The sequence below is a fragment of the Harpia harpyja genome, chromosome 4 (assembly GCF_026419915.1).
Source record: "Harpia harpyja isolate bHarHar1 chromosome 4, bHarHar1 primary haplotype, whole genome shotgun sequence".
Lineage (NCBI taxonomy): Eukaryota > Metazoa > Chordata > Aves > Accipitriformes > Accipitridae > Harpia > Harpia harpyja.
Window position 1 is genome coordinate 40,595,616 of NC_068943.1, and position 22,031 is coordinate 40,617,646.

Genomic DNA, 22,031 nt, shown 5'->3' on the forward strand with positions numbered 1-22,031 from the left:
GTTATTAAAGGAAATGCCCTTGTTGGCTGGGAAGGCACAGCACTGCTTTTGAAGCATTTTAGGCCAAACGGAGTTGGGGAGGTGATACATCAGCTTTTGGGGATGTTCCTTCAGGCAATGGGTTCAGATCTCTGCTATTCCCTTACCAACCAAACCTGAGTCTTTGGGGATATATTTCATCATTGACACTTGTCCTTTTGACAGTTAAGATACTGTGCAGAAAATCTGGACTTCAGGAGTTGAGATTCTTGTTTGCCAAGTCATCCTAGTTGTCCTTGAGGCCAAAGGCAGAATACAACTTCAGTGTTAGTGGCATCAACAGATACTTTATCAGGCACATATGAGCGGGGATGGAAAGTGAGCATGGGGGGGTTCCTATGGAGGTGTGTGAAAGCCCGTCCAATTCTTTTCATAGTCTGGATGTGACAACAGTGTTTCTGATGGTGCTCAGCAGAGGAAAAGCTTGCTGCTTTTAGTGCATCTCTGCAGTGGAGAGGTATTGCTCATACTGAAATGTAGCACGGGTACCTGGTTTGCAGCCTTTGCAAGGTCCCCCCCGAACTGCCCGTGTTGCTCTGGAACAGCATGGTGCCAAGCAGATGTTAAAGAACAGAGAAAGGGTGGGTTGCTCGGCTTGCTGGTGGGACCTTTCTTCTACGGACACGAGTGTTTAGCTGGAGAGGCTGAATGCGTAGTAATACAAGTAGATCTGGATTGTAAAGTGAGGATTTGGGAGTGGGTGAGGCAAAGATTTCAAAAGATAGATCGAACACAAGCCTTAATACCCGGCAGCCCCGCTATACTCGCACAAAAGGCTTCTGGGCCTGACGGATGGATGTACATGGTAGCAATAACCCCATGGCAGACTGTGTCCTACAGGCTCAGTGTGGAGAGTGGGGGTTGGTTTGTCCTCCAAGGAGAGGAGTATTAGGTTGGTTTTATTACTGGTGGCAGTGCTACACAGCGTAACATTTACTGGATGAAAAGACTACTAGAAGTCCTTCTTACAATGTTAAAAAAAAAAAAAGTATGAAATTAGCTTCCTTTAATCATCATTTTTGCTATTAATTAACTATGAATTATATTACTGTGGTGCCTAGAATCCCTCCCAGCCAGCTCCAAGGGCCAAGGTGGCCTGTGCCATCTGTTAGTCCTAACTTAATCTGCTCTGTGCCTTCTGTGCCAGTGCCAAGCTATTTCTCCTTGTGCTGTTGTGCTGGAGACAAAGGGAGACAAAAAAAGCCCAGGCTAGTTTATTTTCTGTTATGGAGCAGTGGCACGGGCTTAAGGTGAGCAATTTTGCAATAGCCTTGGCATATGAATACGAAGTCACCTCCTGCCAGCATTCCTCCAAAGCAAGGCTCTAAACTGGCTTTTCCTGTGTTTGGCTTTCTTTTTTTTTTTTTTTAAATATACTGTTAATTAACGAGGCAGAGGCAAAAATACACACAAACACAATGGAATAGTTTTTAACCTGGCTTGATTAATGCTGTCAAGTTGTACATCTGAGTGTGAGCTCAGTGGGACTGTTGCTTTTGTTTAATACCACAAGACACCTCAGTCTGGATTGTTGCATTACAGTACAAATAAAAAACAGAAACAAAACCACATCTGCATCATACAAGGTGAGAAGAATATGAGAATTCTAAATATTTACAGAAGAAGGGCAAGTGGGGAAACCACAAAAAATATTTACATAAAAATACATGAGCTTGTCGGCATATACATTTTACACCAGTTCACAAAAAAAGACACTATATAAATTAAAGTGAAGGGAACTCCAAAGGTAACCCAAGACTTTCTGGGATGTTTCTCTCATGCGGCTCAGGGAAAGAAAAATCAAGTCTTCTACAGCAGGAAAATGAACTGCAAAACTCCCCTCTCCCCCCCCCCCCCCCCGACTGGACGAGGCAAGACTCTGCACACAAAGGTATTATGTTGTATGTCTGTTCAAACCAGACCATGCCTTTCAACATTGGGTATCTGTAGCACGAGGCTCTGGGAAAAGAGTTGCATGCCTAAGCCGCCTTTAACAAAAGTTAAGTAGAACAATTTCTCATCCAGATTTCCTAACATGTAACACATCACTTTAGTCAATGCCCTGTCAACGTACTGATGAATGGCAGAGTACACATGAGGTTCTGTCCCTTTCTGGGGTTAAAGAGGAACAGTATGTTTTTCAAGTTGGTTTTGGTTTTGTGTAGCAACTTACTACCACTGTGCAATCCTTACTGACCCCCCCCCTCAAACGATGAGCATAAAATGAGGATCTCTGGAAAGACGTAGGCACAAAGTTGTGGGTGTTTTGTCATATATACATATAGATTTCACCTGATAAGACTCTTTAAAAATCAGAAATTAATGCTTTACTTAAGACTTTGTAGGGGCTAGGTCCTCATTACGGACCTAATGTCTGCACTCCCCCTTTGCCAGGGAAGGCCTCCTATGCGTTGCACGTTCCACTCCAAAGCAGAGGTGAAAATCCAGAATTGGAGTATGCCATTGGACCCTAACTCTTGCATGCACTAGGGAGAAACGCAGCTGAAAACTTAGGAAGTGGCAATTCAAGATGCAGATAGCTTGTGGCAAGTATAAGGGGATTATTTAAGGACATAGCTGCTTGTCATCTTGCTGGAGATACGGTTAGGCGATAAATTCCTTAATCTGAGCAGAACTAGACTCACAATAGAGCATTATTTGCGTTGCCGTCCCCTTGCTCTCTCCCATTTTTCTGCTAGGATGCTAAGAACTGAACTAAGAACCAATTTACCTCCAGATCACCCACCTTACTTAGACATCTGGTGTAACCTCCCCTCCTTGCTCTGATGCACAGTGCCTTTTTTAATCTCGGCTATGATTTCTGGAAAGATACAGCTGGATGTTTTGACTTTATTGTGAATCAATTAATCAGGATGTAGAACTCTTTCTAAGGACCATCAGATTAACCGCAGTGCAAGAGCACAACTGCATAGTTCACTATATGGCTTTGCGTGGTATGGATGCGGGGATGACTGCTGAATCGTACTAGATGTTTAAGCTATGGGCAGCAGCAATACCAAAAGAAAGGTGCTCATCTGTGTTATTGTCTGGGAAAAGCTGGTGCCTTAACCTTGGTGGTTTTTTGTTGTGGTTTGTTTGTTTGTTTTTTTTTTTGTACTTGTGGCTCAAAACACTGGTGTACAGAAGTTAGTTTGGGTTCTCTGAGAGCTTCCAGCCCTTGCAGTACACGCTGATGTGGCTGTGTGCAGAGGGATGGGAGGACGCTGGGTATTAAGTTTTCTGCTGTGTCTTTTTGTAATGGAGACCTCCTCGCTCTCAAGAGGAAGGCTGTTTGTAGCAGCCACCTGGGTGTATGGGTGTGCACTTCTAGAAGCTCTTTTTGAAAGGTGCTGAAAGCTTTTGTTTCCCATGGGACGAGAGGGTGCTTAGCACCTGGCACTTCGTACAATGCAGTGAGCTAAAGAGCCCAGGCTCAGGCAGTAGTAGCACAAGACTGTAAGGAACAGAAGTTGTCCAGGGATGGCACTTGATCTCTAGAGGGAGACGGTGGCTTTGAGCAGGAAAATCCAGAGAGGCGTTCGCAATTAGTGGGGGCTGGGTTCGGCCCCCTCATAGTAGAAGGATAGTCCTGGTTAACATAAGGCCAAAATGGAGGTTAGGAGAGTTGCTGCGGGGGGCAGGAGTGGGGAGTTAAGGCTTTCATGGAGAGAGAGGTTTGACCTACAGCTCTAATTACCTGAATCCCAAATAGCCTGAACCAAACATGTTGTCCCTGCTTCAACTGGAGACCTTGGCAGGTAACTGGCAGCTGTGGGGGGACTGTGCTACAATGGTTGAGGACTGGTACTAGTCCTAATGCAACACATGCCTCTAGTGAGAGAGCACATACTTAAACTGGACTCCCTTGGCGAGCTTGCACCGAGGAATCTGGACAGGTCAGCCTTTCCTAGGGAGTTAGCTAGCAATGTAGACAGGGTGGCTCACCTAATGGCCCCTTTCTTTTATGTAATTTTTTTCTTGTTAGTTTTCCTTAAAAGAAAACATTTACAAAAAGCATTCCCTCACAAAAAACCAACCCCTCTACCTGGTAATTACTCACAAGGAGATTGTGGTAACCTGGATCACAGTGCTGCTTTTTTTCCTCTCTTTTTTTATGACTGCTAGATTTATTTCTGTAACATGTAAGAACAACTCTTCTAAACAAAATGCTTGAAACAACAGCGTTGCACAGTAAAATAGGACCATACGGAAGTGTTACTGGAACAGCCCCAGACAAGGCTACAAGATTAGAAGAAGCAAACAGCTAAAGACGAGTTAGCTACTAGAAGCAGGTTTTCCATATGACTTAAAAGCCCCAAAATAGCCATGAAACTTTTGTTCAAAAAACCATCTAAGGTCCCTTTAACTTTCACAGCTGTGTGCTAACTGCAGGACCTCCAGGTTTTTAATAAAACATTGGAGATTTAAAACAGGTAGAGAAGTTCTTCAACCACATGGAACAGGAATGGCCTTGGAATTTATCAGTGAACATTTAAAAACTCCTAAATCTCAAGTATTGCTTGCAAGCCCTGTCTGACAAAATGGATGTGCTTTATTTATAAGGTGGGGTTGTAGAGAGTCCTGGGAAAATGTCTGAGAGGCTGCATGCGAGATGCTGCCTGGCTTCTTTTACAATACAGAAAGCTTTTAAATACCTTAGGACAATGTTATTAGCGTATTATAGAGTGCACTGGCCTTCTGTCCCTACTGCTAACTGACTACTGGTATGAGCTACGCTTGCGATACGGGAGGCAATACTATTTCACAGCGCACAGATGGCACGTAACTACTCCGTGTGTGCCACAACTTCACAGGGATCCCCTTGCCAATACAGAACTTAAAGGTTACAGAAAGCAATGTCCTGTAGACCTTCAGTTTAAGGTCAATAGGAGCATTCCCTGATCTAAGAGCTGCAGGATCTGGCCCAGGGCAAATAGCTGGTCATGCAGATAACTTGGCACTTACACAGTTATTCCCAGCTGATAAGTTGGGCTCCAATTTACAAGCTGGACATAATGCTACAGAGATGATTTTTTTAAAATTATTTTTATAGCATTTTTTTTTCTAGAGAGATGATACTGTCTGGCCAGCCACAACATGGTATTGAATCATCTGGACTGTAGATAGCCTAGCAGTAAAGAGGTATTGGCATGAAATGGGTGTGCTGTTCCCAACTGTGTGTGTATGGTTTGGTGTATTTTTGTGTTTTATTTCTTTTGGTATGAGAAATGCAAACCTGCCCTACTTGGCTTCCATAGCTGGCCTCTGCTTTATAATAGAGAAATTGAAAGTAATTTGATTTCTTGTAGTCAGAAGCAGCTTGTTAAGCAAGCAATTTAAGAAGTGCGTTGTATTTTGAACTTGCTTCAGAGCCTATTCCACAGGCTTAAAGTCAAAACAGGCTCCCACCCGCTTCAAAGCAATTGAAGTGGATCCACTATGCCTAAGCAGTAATTTCCAAGGGAGAGGCAGGACCTCGGCATTCATCAAGAAGAAAATACTTGGGAAGTCTTTCCCCCCCGCCCAGCTTTTAGCCCGCTCTTGCTGCGTAACCTCAGAGGGGGCAGAACAGTGGTTCTTCCGAGGCATGTCAGAGACCCTTTCGTGGAAGCTAGCAGTGGGAAGGGCAACTTACTACACACGGGGCTCACAGGGAGAACAGCTGCATGCACAGTCCGTCATGCACAGGACCATGGAGGCATGGTGAGGAAGTGGTGGTAACTGCCAATGTCAAATCTGGGGAAGGAAAAACTCTTCCTTCCCGCCCCCTGCCCCAACAGCATCTCTTTCAGCTCTTCCTGGCCTCTCTGGCAACAACTGCATGCCAAACAGCCTGCCCTATCGTTCCAGTTGTCTCAAAACTACATGAAAAAGCTATATCTCTACTACATAAAAACAGTGAGTGGTGAGCTGGTAGGGGTGGGGCTGAAGGTGGGTTTGCTTTGCTCATCGGGGCAGGGTTGGGTTTTTTTTTCCATCACTGAAAAAATAAAACAGTCCGCTGTCCAGCAGAGGCTGCTTAGACTCTATCCCTCCTTCCCCCCGCACCAGCTCACTCGACGTGGACCTCTGTTTCAGGCCTCTGCAAACACAGCTCCGTCGGGAGGAAGGCTCCCTGGCCAAGGGCCGTGGCGTAAGTTCTACTGTGCATGTGGGTAAAACTGGGGGGCACAAACCCCCCTCCTCCAGCATAGCCCCCTCTTTGGTGCTGAGGCATGGTATGGTAATCCTCCAAATTATCATACTGGGACACCACAGTCATAGTGCTTTGGCGTTTCCCAAGGGTTTGGTATGGGTAGAGGAGGGCAGAGTCCCTCTCCATGGTTTCAGGGTGCTGCATTCTGAGGCTGTGGCTCCGTTCGGGCTTGGGCGGTGGTGCCATGGGAGAGGCGGCGTGCTCCTCCTCTTTGTAGCAGTCTCTGGAGTGTTTCTCCATGGATGTGGTGGGCCTGGCTCGAGACCTCTCCAAATCCGGCCTGTCCTCTGCCAACCTCACCTCCTTGTGGTTCAGTCTCAGGGTCTCCTGGTTTGCCGGGATGTACTTGCTGCCCGAGTGCTGGTAACCCAGGGGCTCGGAGGGCTCCGGGCCACCTTTGGGCCTGTAGTCGGGATAAGGGGGCCCGTTTTTGGATTCGGAAGGCTGCCTGTGGCTGGCTTCCTGCTGCAAGTGCGTCCTGTGTTCGTTTGCGTTGCAGCCCGGCTCATGCAGCTTCCTATTCCGGACGCTGCTCTGCTTCTGGGGAAGGGACGGCTTCTCTGACTGCCCGTTCCCGTAGGTGCCGTGGTAGTGGGCTCTGTCCAGCTCTGGCTCAGGGTGCTGCATGTAGTAACGTTCGTCCCCCTCGGGCGTAGCTGCTTTGGCCAGGTACCTCCCCTCCTTCCCTTCTGCCACTGTGAGGAGGCCAGTTTTCCCGGGATCTGATTTGCTGCGCAAGTGAATCGCATCCAGCCCTCCCAGTTCCTCCTGCAGCAGTGGGGCCACGTTATCGTACTGGGACATCACTGGCCCTTTCACTTTCTGGCGCGTGCGGCTCTCCCGGCGAATAGACTGCATGCGGTACTTCTCCATGTCCTCGAGGTCCCACGACATGTACATGTGCTTGATGTCTGGGGCAGGAGGCATGTCTCTGCTGATGAAGCTGTGCTCTTTGCCTGCTAGGTGGCTGATGAGGCCACCCCGGGGGTAGGCAGACAAGCTGGGATAGCGGTACAGGCCCTTGCTTTGCAGCCGGGAGGCGTATGATGCAAAGTCTCGGCTGGGGAGGGGGTGGAAAGGTCTGACCCGCACGGTGCTGTAGGGGTCCAGGTCGTAAAGGCTCCCGTCAGCAGTGGTGTAATAAGAGGATCCAGAAGAGCTGGAATAAGGACTGTACCGGTAATGTACCCGCCCGTTCTCAAAGTAAGGCTGCAGCTGAGTTACGTGGTAGTCGGAGTGGGGCTGATATGGCTTGTACTGATAGAGGGGCCGCGGGCAGTACACTGGCTCGTCGTCCGGAGGTACCTCGGTCCGTGAAATGGGAACGGAGCGGATAGCAGAGGCAGCAGGGGTGGGGACGTGCAGCGACTGAACCCTTCGGATAGTGGGGTAGGGTGGAGCGTCCTCAGCGTAGCTGGTGTTACGCAGGCCTGTTGGGCTCACGGAGGACACAAACTCTGTCCGGCTGCGAGGCTTGGGGTTGAGAGCTGAGGTGCTCTTCCCCTGGGTCGTGTAGGTGTTGTAGCGAGTGCCCGCAGAAGCGGGCGTCTCTGACCGAGGAGGGTAGGCTTGGTGCTGGTCAGGCTTGCTGTGGTAGGAGATGTGAGGAGGAACACTCTCGGGCCTGTACTGATGGATGGAAGCCAGCTTGTGGTGCAGGTAGCCGTCTGGCCCGGAGGGCTCGGGGATGCTCTCTGGCTTGGGATGCGGCACGTACACGGACTGCAGGGAAGCGTGCTTGGGTGGGGGCGGTGGTGGTGGTGGTGGCAGCAGGGCTTCCTCCATGGAGGAAGCCAGCATGGAGGAAGAGAGGAAGGTGTGATAATTGGAGTTGTTGATGGTGTCTGTGTTGTTCGAGTGCATGGCAGCAGCAATTTTGCTCTCCAGCGTTCTCACAGGTGGGACGGGGGGTGTAAAGCTGTAGGAGGAGTGAGTAGGGACGGACTCGGACCGCAGGTGCAGTGGGGGAGCCCTTGTAGTCTCCCGAGGCTTTTCCAAATGGCTCTGGTGGCCCGTGGGCACAGAAGAGGAGCAGTGGGTGGTAGAACTGCTTTCTGAGACAAAAACAGGAGCAGGCTCAGGTGGCTTTTCAGGTGCGGTTGCACCCCAAACCTACAGGGAAGAAACCACTAGCAGTTAGAGGCAAGCATCTTTCCTCCCTATTCTGTAGTTAAAATATCACAGATGCTCCTATGGCTTAGTTCAATTTAAGTTTTTCCTGTGCCTGGTTTGTTTGCTGTGGAGAGCTAGTGCTGCTTGCTGTAGGAGAGGAGATGTCTAGCTTCCCTTTCTCAGCAAGGGCAGCGTGGTGTCTCTGGGAGATTTCAGGACACAAATGGCGCTCTCTGCAAATGTCAAACTAGAGAAAGGGGAGGACGTGGCTGTCCCTTTATAGCAACAGGTTAAAACTTTTACACGGTTGCCACAGTGTTTTGTTAGGTGGTCTGGCTTATGAATGTACTGTCTTAATGAAAATGTACCTGGATATAAACTCCTCATGCCCTGGTGAGCAGATCAAGTAGTGTAATACAGCAGAAATCCCTTCCTTAAATGTGGGTATGGTGCTTAAGACAGGCTGCAGGCACGCATGCTTCATGGGCAGCAGGTAGTTTGGATTTCTGAGTGAACGCTTCCATGTCTAACTCACACCAGCAATCTGACCTGCTTTGTTAAAGAGGATGTTGGAAGAGGATACTGTCAGCCTTGGTGAAGAGAAGGTGCAAAATTCTTACTTGTTTCTGAGCGCTTCTAAACTAGCATTCCCTGTATCAATCACCCCAGCAGACACTTCTTTTTTTTTTTTTTTTTTTTTCCCCTTAAAACCAAGGAGAGCAGCTCTATGGGGATGTTCCCTTGCATTAGGAAATTCTCCGCTGCTTTCCGGTAAGGCTGCATCTGTGTCGTACACACGTAGTTTCCAGTAACCCGTGCATCCCCTGCCTCTTGCCATTTGGATTTAGACCAACTCTCCCGAAGCTCAGCCTCCTACAATTACAGACTAGCTGCGCAGGGACACTGCGCTTTCAAGCATGTGCAAGGCTGGGGGACGCACCCACGTACCTGACTGGAACTACTACTCGATGCTTTTGCAGAGGCCGCTGGCACTTGTCCCATTGCTGACTGGTGATCTTGCCTCTGCGAGGGGGCTGGCTGGCTGGCTGTGAGCGTGCGCTGCGCAGCTGTAATGGCGACGTCTGCCTGAGTCGTGGCTGGACCGGCTGGCCCGTGGTTAGGCTCAGCTGCTGTTGTCTGGATGGTGGTTAAATACGGCATTGAAGCCAGGGGGGTGCTTTTCTCCCCGGCAGTTACGACAGGAGGAGACTGAAGTTTGTCATCAGCTGTGCAGATAGGAATGTGGTGCTTGTCCCCAGACACGCATGCACGGAGGTGGGGCTTATCTATGGACAAGTCTGTTGTGGGTGGTTCCCAGTCAGGCAGTGCAGGTGGAGTATGGTGGTGTGTGTGCTCCCAGTCTCCAGCATGGGAGGGGAAGTGATCTTTGTCCCCCGGTTTACCAGGATGGAAGCTGGACTGCTCCTGCTCCGCATCTCTGCTATCAGGCATGTCCCCAGGCATGCCAGTGTGGAGAGGTGGGGGGTCCTGGTTTCCAGGTGCACCTGGTGGGTGGTTCTGCTCCCCGGGTGTGCTGCTACCTTGGAAATCCTGCTCTACTGGTGCACCAGTCTGGAAGTGAAGTCGGTTCTCGGGCAGACCAGTGTACAGGTGGAGCTTGTCTGGAGCACCAGCAGAGAGATGGAGCTTTTCTAGAGCTGTGCCAGCTTCAGTCTCTCCGTAATTTGTGCTTTCAGAATGAGCATCTCCTGGCCTTTTCTGAGACTGAGCAGATGCTTGCTGTGCGGACTCGGCTAACGCTAGGGCTAGCATGCGCGCTGCATTTTTCGGAGGAGGAGGAGGGATAAGAGACACAGAACTGACGGGAACAGGATCCTGGGGGGAGTCGAGGGCAACTGCTCCTAATGGGGGGAAAATTGAGAGAGAGAGTGATTTTATGTTACCCAATAAGGAGAGTGACCTAACCTTAATGACTATTATAAAAAAATAGATGCTTTCCAAGCTTTCACAGTGGCAGTTCCTTCTGATGTGAAACACTCTATCTTCTGTCTCACATGCAAACGCTGTTCAATAGCACAGCAGTTCATCACAAAAAGGAAAAAACACAAGAGATTGTCTAAAGGCTCCTCTTGCATTTCTAGAGAGGTAGGAAGTAGGTAGCAGAGAAAGAGATACCCTTACACAATTTTGATCATAAGGTTTTAGGCGAAAAGGTCCCTTCTTCAAGTGTTGGCAGATTTTTAATTTGAAAAAGAAAAGTCTTAGGTGGCCTGTTGGCTGAAATGATTTAGAAGGACATGCTATAGATTTTCACGTATGACAGGATGGGGGAAAAAAAAGTGGTATACAAAGTATTATGGAAAATTATCTGAGATTTGTGTGATGTAGGGAGAAAGCAAAGGTTAAGACCTTACTGATCTGCACAGCCCTGCAAGACACTTGTGATCAGAACTGATGGGCAATCCCCTCTCCTAAAAGGCACGCAGAGGAGGATGTTTCTGAGAGCAGGTCCCCTTTGGAACTTAAAGAAAGAATGGAGGAAAATGCACTGTACCTGGCTGTGTGTGTCCAGTGGGTACAGTCTTATTCTGACTGCTTGACATTGGTCTCTCCCCTTCTTCTGGCAACTCGGGTTTGCCAGCAGCCACTAGCTGGGCATGCTGTAGCTCTTGGTGGGTTCCTTCCCCTGCTCCTGTTTCACTGTTTTTCAGGGGCAAGGACATCTGGGTTGGGGACCTGTTTGTGATTTCAGTGATGCCAATCCCTTTGCTCCAGCTGGAAGCAGAGGCGTTTCTGGATGCGATGGGCACTCCTCCAGTCGCTTCTGACACGCGGCTGGGCAGTGTGAAGGAGACGGGTTCTGATGTAGTCAGCGGTGGAGATTTGATGGGCTTTCGCCCCATCTTGGGTGAAAAGGCATGGGGTTTGCAGGCCTTCTCTTCGGTTGGGCTCAGGTCCAGAGTAAAGAAGGGGCTCATCTTCTCTTGGAAAGGGGAAACTGGCTCAGAGCTCGTGGCACTGCCTGGTGTCTGGGACTGGCTGCCTGATTCTAAATCCTTCTTTACTAGGCTTGGCTTCTCCTTATTTATACCGACTGACTCCAGCAGGGAGGTACTGCTATCCAGGCACTCGGACTCTGCTTGGGGTGGGCTGCACTGAAAAGACATTGGGTCAAAATCCAGGCTAGCGACTCCAATATCTGGTGGGCTCAGGTCAACGTCTTCAGCAGATCGAGGAGAAATCAGGGCAGGAACGTGGATGAGCCCCTCGTCCCCATCACTGTCGTTGTCGTGGGGAAGGTTGTCATAAGAATTGCAGCGATTCATGTTTCCTAAGAGCTCTCCGTTGAAGGAAGCAGACAATGCATCACTGCTGGACCTAGGTCTTCTGGGTCGAAACAGTTTAGATTCACCTAGGAATGAGTTAGATATGTACGGGTTAGTGTCAAAATCTTACTGTCTAGGAGGCGATGGTTCGGTGTCGTTTTTAAAGTAGTCTTAAGGTAGCGTGCAAGATGCTCACCCGGTGAACCCTAAACACAAAAGTAATGTAGCTAGCAGTAACTGTCTATTACGTTTGCTAAAACTCTTTTACAGCAGTTGTCAGGTTTGATCTAAGCTGTGTGCAAAAGCAAAACTGGTTTAAGTGTGTTCTACACTTAAGGCTTTCTCGGAAAGCATTTTCCTTCCCAATGCCGTCTTTTCCACCTTAGAATAGAAAGGGGAGAGGGCAAGGAATGAATGTTAGCGGTACTGGCTATACAAAAGCAAGAGGTTTGCTTTTTTTACCTTAGAAGGAAAATAAAGACCTGATGAGCATTTCTCTGTGATACCCATCTGTTTTGGGCAGCAGTAAGCTGCTTTGTTAATTAGCAAGTCCAGCTTTTACTGGAGGGGTGGAAAATCTGCCCTGTTGAATATCTGCAGTCAGTAATGTCAAACTGCCTTTTTTAATCCACACACATGAAAAGCACAGGTACTGTTTTGTCTTACCATCAACAGCATGCAGAGAGGTAAGCGATTCTTCGCTTTTAGCTGAGCGAAGAGTCCCACTGTCTCCTCGTCCACCTAGGGAAATGCAACCGGGACAGTGAAAAGCTGAATTGTAAAAGTGGTTTATATTTAGCTATGTAACGGTGGCAGGAAACACGCAAATGGGTTTCTAGCAACAGTACCACTGTCCTGAGAGTAAAAGTTCTCTCACAAGAGAGTAAATCAATTTTTGATAGTCGTTTTACAGACTGGGGAAATGTAACCTACCAAAATAGTAACTGCTGCAGATGACAGGCTGGGAAACACTTCCCACATCATCCTGCTACAGATTCTGCCTGGAGTTACCTGTGATAATTGGTTGGCTCCTGCCAGCAAACAAAACCCCTTAAAAATGGGGAATAAAGTAACATTTACACAACTTGTTTTATGAGCACTAAACAGGTACGACTTCAGTGCTCCAAGGAGACAGTCTTAAAGGACATTCATGTAATGTCTTTGAAAATGGCTCCGGGGAGAAGACGGGATAAAAGGCCTCACTGGCCCACATTTAGGGATTTGTGGTGTGTTTTACCATAAAAACATATTGTTGCTATTTTTAAATTTGGAAAGAGACGGTAAACTATACATGGAAAGGGCTGAGACTTCAGTCCACATACAGTGGATGTGGCTACAAAAGGTTGTTGGATGTCTTCTCTAGTTACAGTGGTACAGCTTTTGGGGTGAATGCGTTTGTGGCAAAGTGTCTTTACGTAGTTAAATTGTGTGTCTTTTGAGAGCAGCACAGGGAGCCAGAACTGTATTCTTATTTCACAGTAAGAGTGTCAGAAGAAATTATTCTGAGACTTATTAGAGTGGTGTCTTTCAAAAGCTAGTCTGAGAAAAGTGTTAGAGGTGGGTGCTCTAGCAGGTTTGGCTCTTGAGCTAACGCGAGATCCATTTAGGAAAGACAGCAGTTAACTGAAGGTGTTATGCACGGCTTGAACGCTAGAAGGAGATAAAAGCACACTGTAAACATGAAATCTGCATTGCTGAAAACCCCAGTTTTTTGGAAGCTGGATTTGCACCCTTACCTGCCAGGGCTATGGCTTTCATTTCTGAGGGCTCACTGGGATTGCGCTGTAGTTTGCGTTTGGACACAGATGATTTTCCCAGGTTGAAGAAGGAACGCCAACTGCCAACTGGCGACTTCTTCATCTTGCTGGGCGGTCTTTTTCTGGAGTGAGAAAATAGAGCAAATTGTGTTGGAGGGGGAAGCTGTGTTTAGTTCCTGCTGCTGGTTGCTGGTTATTAGCACTATCTGGTTTCTGCTGAAACAAAGCTTAGAAACTTGGTCTCTTTTAAATAGCTGAGGATGTTTTCATTCTTACAGCCCAGCCCTAAAGTCTTGCTGGGTAAATTCCACCAAACTACGCAAAGCGGGTGCAATGCAGGTGAGCAAAGGCTCCATACGTGTGCAGTACAGCAGCTAAGGGATGGCTTTCATTTAGCTGGCAGATGCACCAGTTCTCTGAGGTACTGTGCAGCCATAAAAGGTCTTCAAAAGCATCTCTCACTCATGCTGTAAAATCACATTTGCCTCCTCCCACTGCCATATTTAGTGTCATCAAGTCTGTCCAACTGCTCCACTTTGAGGGGAACCGGGATTTGTTACAGGCACTTAGTCCTGAAATCTAGAAAACCCCAATGTTTCCAGGTGTTCACCCTGTTTACGTTTCTGTATGCATGACTAGTACAGGCATCTATAGGCATCACATACAACAGGGCTTTATACATTTAATGATAACCCTGCTAAAAAGGAGGGAGTGGCACAGAAGTTACATAGCTAAACTAAGTCCACCAGACAACTGATGTAGGCTGAATCCTCAGAGAGTCCAAAGCAGGTGGAAAACTGGCTACAATACTTTACATAGGACTAGCGTAAGTCAGTATCAGCAAGTTTTTGCTGTAATCAAAAAACCCCCAGTTACAACACATGCTGGAAAGCAAACTTGTCTCTACCTTTCAGATGGAAAGTCTATGACCGTGTGGAATTTCCCCTGTAAAGCTGCAGGGCCTTCTCCCACTTCTATGTATTTGCTGTCTGCCACGATGGGAGAGTTGATCTGGGCTTGTGTCCGTGCCTGTGCCTCTTCCAGCGTGAGCAGCTTTGTGGAAGGAGAGGACACCAACAGAGACTTGGGCCGTGATAAGGAACTGTGCCCTGTAAGGGAAAACCACAGGCAACAGGGAAAATCAGAAAACAGCAGTACAGAGATCAAAGCTCGGGGTCTGTGTGTCTAGGGAGGTGCTGTATTTTTCTAAATCTTTGTTATCCCAGCCACTAGAAGATGTGGTCAAAGTAACCATTCCATCAGAGGTATGTTTATGACCAGAAAAATTAAATTCTCATAACTGAGGGCAGCTTAGTGTATTTTAAAAAGACAAAAAAAAAAGGCAGAGGGAAGCAGGTAGGTTAGAAACCTTCACTGACATACTTTCCTTAAGCTTCATCTGTATGCAAAAGCCTGTGAAGAAAATGATGGTTTTTCTTCCTACAAAGCTTGGCTTCGGTCCTTCCCAGGTTCCACCTCTGGGTGCAACAGGAAATGCCACGTGCGACTGAAGTTGCTACGAACTAACATACAGATGGACATAGGACACAGAATCTAGCTGTGTGTCTTGCCTTTGGCCTTTTTACAGCTTGTGCTTGTTTTTGGAGATGAACATGTAAATTTTTGTAAAAGTAGTTGCTGTTGCCTCCTGCTGCTCGGATCTGTTAAGTCAGCTTGCAGCGTAGAGGAGACTGCTACAGAGGAGCACAAGGAGCCTGTTGTAAAAGCAGCTGTCTTTTGTTTGCCCTTGTTTATTGTGCGAGCGTTTATATGGTTATTCTCGTGTGAGTTAAGGGGTGGGGGGGGACGTATGTCATCCCATCAACACCCTGGTTGGTTCCATTCCCACTACTATCCCTTCAGCGTCACAGCCCTTGGGTGAAGTCTGTGTGGTCTCGTGCATGTTTGCCAGCTGTAAATGCTACTGCAGGTGAAGTTTGGCTTCCAGCCGTCTTTGCAATAGCCTTACCTGGAATGACTTAAAGCAGGCTTGGGAATGCCACTTTCACCTCTTAGGGGTGGGTACAGGCAAGAAGACGTGCTCAAAAACAGCAGCTCCTGGAAGCACCGGAGAGGATGCTGCCTTGCTGTAGCACAGTATTCCTGTGCTTAGCTGCGAGGCTGTGAAATAGCCTGACCCTTCTCCCTGCCAGTTTTATGTGAAAGCACACTGAATGCAGAATGACCAAGTCATTAAACAATTAGCCGAATTTACATGGTCCATTCTAAGCCTGGATAATCATTTGGCTTGGATTCTTAGCATGCTTATCTTCCCCTGGCAGAGTGCAGCCTGCTGTGGGCTATTACTGTTCAGCCAAGCTAACCTCTGGCTCCTATTGACTTAAAATTGCCTTCCAGCAGGAACAAAAGCTGGACTTTGAGCAACTCAGCTATCCTAAGTAGTAGGTAGGGCTTGTTTAAAAGTGGGGAGCAGCAAATAGCTGTTTTTCCAGTATATCTGTACTGCACAGGTGGTGGTAACTGCACTGACTCTGCACATGTCATAGGAAGGGCAGGTTATCAAAGCAGACAGCACACACTTAATGCTGCTTAGGAGTAGTAATGGCTTGTGATATCCACGTTTGTTGATCTAACAGAGAGAGTAAACTTTCCTCCTGGTGCAACTCTGCTTGTTTTCAGTGGAACAGGTACACTTAATGGTCTCAGCAGTTACTCAAGGGAATTTGTAGGTTCCAAGGCTGAATGATGTTTTGAGTGCTCCAGGGTTGGCTGCAAATTGTCATTGCAGTTTGTTCCCCATCCTAAAGCCACAAATCAGCAACACGAGCAGAGAACTGGGCAACAGCTGTAGGGCCAAGGCAGACTGAGCCTTGTAGCTGCATGGCCCTGCTAATTAAGCCATACAGACTATGCAGAAGAAATAACCAGGACAGCATATGTCAAAATATTCCCTGTTAAGAGCAAGACTAAGTTTCTTAGTGTCAACAATAGTGAGTACAGACAGCTTTCTTTGAATCAGTTCATTTCTATTTATGTTCCAAGGTGCTGATAAGGGTAGACAGATCACGCATTGTGTTGTACTGTAAGAGAGCTCAAATGAATAAGCATGCAGGAGCATCGATGACGACGGTTTTAAAAAGAAGGGGGGGGACAAAGATTTAAGAGATTCCTTACAATTTCTCAGTGCTAGGGCATAAAAGTAGCAGCCAAACATTAAGATGTGCACTGCTGTAGAGCATCATTGCCTTCTAAGAAAGGTACTGACAGCAATTTCTAAAACCGGGCTATACTGGGCAGGTTCTAACATCATAACCCTGGAAATCTGTCCTCTAGGTTACAGTAAAAACACATTTGAAATGTCTCAGGGGAGGCTCAGATACCCACGAAATGTCTGCTACCTGTTTTAATCAAGGTAAAACTAGTGGAGGAAGATACACACCTGCTCCATCTCGTATGACTGAGCTGAGTTTGGAACTGAAGAGGACGTCCACGTGGTTCAAGATGAATTCCACAACTACTGACTGGATCCGCACCTCCATGAAGGCAGCTGTTCCACTGAAGCAGGCAGACTCTATCTGCTTTGATCTGAAGAAAAGGCAGATTAAATGAAACACAAACAGCCAGAAGAACATGGGAAGATGTGCCCCTTTTGGGTAAGGCTTTGGCACGTGTTGAGAGCTATTGTGCCTGGTTGCTCAGGCAGACAAGACTTTAAGGGCAGTTAAGAGACTAAATCTCATCAAAGCATTACACAAATGATTAGTGATTTATATGCAGATTTGGGGTTCAGGTTTGAGTCTTATTGAAATGGTAAGAGGAATGCAGGGTCTAGAAGGAAAAGAAGTGTGTGGCAGGTCCAGATCGAGGTAGATGAACTGCATATGCAAAGTGGGGAGCTTTTTGTTAGCTTATTTCCAGATATTGTGAATGGTAGCAGTTCAATGCAGTGGCATTGTACAAAGTCCACTGTGGCCTTCTAAATGTGATTTTTCCCTCTAGCAGGGAACGTCTCCAACTGATCCTGCCCAGCAAGCACCCCGATATTCACAAAAGCAAACTCAAATGAGATCATTTGACTGCTTGTGGGTGTATTGCCAAAAAGGAGAAAGAGCTTACCCTCGTTAACTGCACACAGGGGAATCTATGACTCAGATTTCTCAGGATAGTAATAAAAGCAGTCCAGAAATCAATACAATAGAGGCCAGGGTGGTGGTTTTTTTTTTCTTTTAAAGCAAAATTTTTAAATTACACTATTAACTTTAAACTACCCTATTACGCACATTCAAAACAAATTTTAGGGGACAGATTTATCCAAGATCATTTCCATAAGTTTGAATTTTTGCAGCCAAAAGCTGTCAAATTAGACTCTAGAGACTTACTTATGCAATGGGAAATCAGTGATGCCACTGAACAAATTTTCCTGGATGATCAAGGACACACTAGTCTCATCTAACCAGGAGAGGGGAAATTATCACCTAGGAAAGAGGGGTGGAGGGAATCCTTCCTTGCCGCTACTGAACTGCAGTCAGTGGAACTGCACTGCAGCGAGACAGAATAATACTGGGGTGTTCTCTCTGGCCAGGTGCTTCCACTGACAACAGCAGGAGGCTATTTTACATTGCTAGTTCAGGAGCATGCCAGCTGGTCTCAAACCCCTGCTTAAAATAACTTCCTATTAGAAATTTTACAGGAGGAGAAGAGCACATTGGATGGAAGAAAGGAAAATCTCTCTCTCAACTGCCAAAAGTAATGATTTTTCTGGAGAGCAGGTATCTGTCTGGTTATTTTATATTTATAAAAAACTTATCTTGTATTGAAATGGGAAACAAAAAGAGAGTACCTTAGGAGGTTTGGAGCCCAGACGATTGCTAAGTTCTTAGTGTGCATATTTGTGATGGAGCAGTAATCAGCTAGACGAGCTAAGTGTCTCATTAGGAACTCCAGTGTCCTGGAAAACAGGAGACAGGCAAATGTTCAGCACCGATGAGCAAAGTCATGCTGCAATTTACAAAACAAACCTCAGTTCATTATTTTCTTTTGGTTTGACAGCTAACAGAAAAAAAATGTTGAACTATATATGCTAAGACTGAAGCTCAAAGCTGTCTTTAGCAAATAATTACACCGGGGGGAGTCTCTCCTGATTTGTCTAGGCTCAGTGAAAAGATGGCCAAAGCATCTGCCCTCAGTCCAAGGGCTGGATCCAGCAAACGCTGAGAAGGACAGGGGTAATCTAAATGCTACCAGCACAGCAGGATTGAGAAGCAGACTGCCCTGGAACTTCACCGCTTGGCTGCTTTCCTGTAACACTGTGCGACAGAAATGCACTGTATGGGACAGTGCTGATTAGATAGGGGTGGGGAAGGATGGAGAACGGTAATCCCGGTAAGGGGGGGGAGTATTTCTTTAGACACCCCAGGATATTGAAAACCAGCAAATTGTATCTGAGTTCTACTTACGAAATTACTGGCTACAGGTTTCTTATAGGTATATAAGACACAAGGTTAAATGTCAGAGGCTTCTGTTCACATAAAAAAAAAAGATTTTTATATTAAACACTACTGTATACCCAGGAGGAGGAGGGAGCACAAGGTGGTAATGAAAATGCTGATGTATCTTCCTCAGTGCTGTTGCTTGGCAGCAGCCCTGGCTTGTGTCTCTCTCAGTGCGTACCCTTTTCTTGGTGGGGGAGCAGAGTGGGGGGTTTGGGGCTCAAAATTCCACAAATGCACAAGGCCTTAAGTGAACAGGGATGTTTCTGGCTGGAAACAAAATGGACATTTCTGGCTTATGCTGCCAAAGGCCGGTTACCTGCATGGAACTTCTCATTGCAGAGTAGCAGAAAAATAAAGTGTTTTTTTTCCTTTTTCAAGCAAGCCTCAGCAAAGGAGGAGAGCAGCAGCCCTGTCCATCTGCATCATTTTGCATCCATGTGGCCCCTGGGCCGCCCTCTCTGGTCTAAGACTAAGGCCCCACACAGGCATCACGAGCTCCAAGTTATACAAGTCTGTTCACCCCATAAAATAAGAGTCATTTTAGGGAAAAGGGGGAATGCACCAAAGAAAATGAGATGAAGGAGATTAGTTTAGTTTGGAGTAGGGCCTTGAAGAGGCCCTGCCCCCTTAATTAACATAAGTAAAATATTACAAAGTACCAGCTATTACCCTAATTAGTTACTGTTATTTAAATAGCAAGTAGCACACCTTTATAGCTTATAACACATTAGTTAACTGATTAAGGACCATATAAGCAGTTATTGATATTCAAATAACCTATACTATGATTATAATTGTCCAGCTAATCACCACACATTGCAATAATTAAAAGTTAAATAATATTTACTAGCACAAATTTTTATAAATAGCTATCACTATCCAAATAATTATATTCATGCATTGCAGCTGGCCATCTATACCACTCAGGGTACAGAATCATAACTGGTTCTGCAAATTAACATACATTACAATAATAAATTAATATGCCAATTGACAATGATGATAAAGTATTACAATTAGAGATCAATAGCCATCTGCATACTCTATCAATGGTCATCTAAACCACTCAGGACCCACCATCACAATTGGTCCAGCTAATTACAATAGTTATTGATATTTAAATAACTTTCAACATACACTGTAATTAGCTATTTATACCAATTACGATACATAATTGGTGAAGACTACTTACTTACCATACATCATTACAATAATTAGTTATTGATACTATTTAAAGAATCATTAACATACAGTACTTAGTTATTAATACCAATCACCATACTTTGTCTGATGCCTTTTTACTATACCCTGCCCTGATTTTTAATACTAGAGACCATTAATGTGTTGTTATACTTAGTCAAGACTCATTACCATGTATCACCAATCAGTTTGACTATATTATTATAATTAGTTATTCTACTAGAGCATTGTTATAATTTGCTAGTTACTATTACTGCTGGGGGCAGGGTGTGCAGAACTGGAGACAAAATACGCTTGACCAAATTAAACTGAAGGCCCGAACCAATTTTTTTGGCTACATTTCACTTTTTTTAATTGTCATTCCTAGAGCTGGTATTACCTCCCTGCCCCCACTCCGCAATAAAACTATTTCCTTAGTGATAGCAGCCAATTCTGACATACATAACAAGCTTGTATTCACCTCTTATACGTCGTTTCCAAGGAAGTCAAACAAGACTATGCAAAGTGTATAGTGTTTGTCTGGTAATGAGCTAATTAAAATATAAATCAACTTTATATCGCCATAAACCATTTTAATACACAGAGGCACAGTGCAGCTATCTTGAGAGGGAGAACTGGAATCGTTCGCTCCTGAAATGCTAGCAATAATAAAACGCCGAGCTATAAACAGAGTAAAGGCTGCACTAACCTGTAGTGAGGAGGGGGCAGCTGTTGGATGACATCATGGATTTTAACCAACCGTTCTTCATCTGTAGCAGCAGAAACAGCATCCTGGAAGAAGGCAGAAAGGGGTTTAGCTGCCAATAAGACCAGATACCTGCCACAGCACCCTGAACCACCTGGCCGATAGTACTGCTCCTCAGGATTTTGTTGCTCTCCTCTACCTTTGGAGAGGCGTCTCTCTCTTGGGGACAGACCGGCACAAAGATAATGTGAGAAAGGCCAAGTAGATCAAGATCTGGGCCACTTCATAGCTGAATTGTACAGAGCAATTCCTTGCAGAGGGCGTTCAGCTCCAAGTAGCATTTGCTTCTAATCCCGCTCCTGTTCGAGGAATTACTGGGGAATGGCAAACGATAGGGGAATTCTTGCAAAGCATTGTTAGTGTCCCAAGTAACCTTCTACTGAGGCCCCAAAAGTGGAATCAATATGGTGTGGCACAGGGGACAAAGGCACACGTGAGTAAGCCTACAGGGCAAACAGAAAAGGGACCTCAAACCTGGGGCACCGCCGCACTTTTGAAATGGCAGAATGCCACCAGCAGTGGGAATTTGGTGTGCAGGTAGCACAAACCGGATTGGGGTTAGGCCGGTAATTTTGGAGACAGGTGCTTCTGATCTCTCTAAACACACCAGCTTAAGCAGAAGTAAGACAAAAAAAGGTGTGTGGAAGACAGATTCAGCCTGCTGCTGGCTCCTTTTCAGTATTTCTCTGTTCCACCTGTGTAGATGAAGTCACGCTGAAGTGGAAAGTGAAAGGCATTGCCTTGTACTCACCGAGAACTTCTCGTAGAGTTGATAGGTCAGCAGAGGGTTTGGGAGTTCGCGGAAGTACAGTTTGCAGAGGGAGCCCACGCAGTGAATGTCTTGGATGTAAATATCCTTTGTCAGGTCAGGAATCTGCTCGGAGTCAAACTCGTGGCTGGAAATGAGAACAGAAAAATGGGCAAAGAGGTTTGAAAAGGAGGAATGAAAATAAAACTCAGCGCAAATTACAGTCGAGAAAAGCAAGGGTTTCCTGATTTGTAGGAAAAAAAAATAGTCACCAAAGCCACATGACCCACGGTTGTGCTGCTGCTAGAGTGGATTTTTCGAAAAATGAGACTCCCCCCACCCAACAAGGCATTTTCAGTTAGTTTTACAACTGATTGGGTAGTCTACAATCCCTTTTGCTTTTCACAAAGCCGTCAGAGAATGTCTTCCACCACCACGGAGACAATCTGAATATTTAACTCCCAAGGGCTGGGACTGGGAGCTGCAGGAGGAGG

General features: G+C 46.3%; 1 protein-coding gene across 7 annotated transcripts in view; it reads right to left on the minus strand.

The window, feature by feature from the left end:
* Positions 1 to 1,463: 1,463 nt before the first annotated feature.
* Positions 1,464 to 22,031, minus strand: part of ARHGAP32 (Rho GTPase activating protein 32) — a 267,989-nt gene continuing 247,421 nt past the window's right edge. For all 7 annotated transcript variants that reach the window (XM_052786350.1, XM_052786348.1, XM_052786349.1 and 4 more), the window contains 10 exons: positions 21,541 to 21,685; positions 20,733 to 20,815; positions 18,193 to 18,300; positions 16,792 to 16,937; positions 14,299 to 14,500; positions 13,371 to 13,513; positions 12,301 to 12,375; positions 10,863 to 11,720; positions 9,296 to 10,209; positions 1,464 to 8,347 (listed from right to left, as the gene is read on the minus strand). In XM_052786350.1, coding sequence (XP_052642310.1) covers positions 6,092 to 8,347; positions 9,296 to 10,209; positions 10,863 to 11,720; positions 12,301 to 12,375; positions 13,371 to 13,513; positions 14,299 to 14,500; positions 16,792 to 16,937; positions 18,193 to 18,300; positions 20,733 to 20,815; positions 21,541 to 21,685 — 4,930 coding nt within the window. In that variant the 3' untranslated portion in view covers positions 1,464 to 6,091. The remainder of the gene's footprint in view (positions 8,348 to 9,295; positions 10,210 to 10,862; positions 11,721 to 12,300; positions 12,376 to 13,370; positions 13,514 to 14,298; positions 14,501 to 16,791; positions 16,938 to 18,192; positions 18,301 to 20,732; positions 20,816 to 21,540; positions 21,686 to 22,031) is intronic.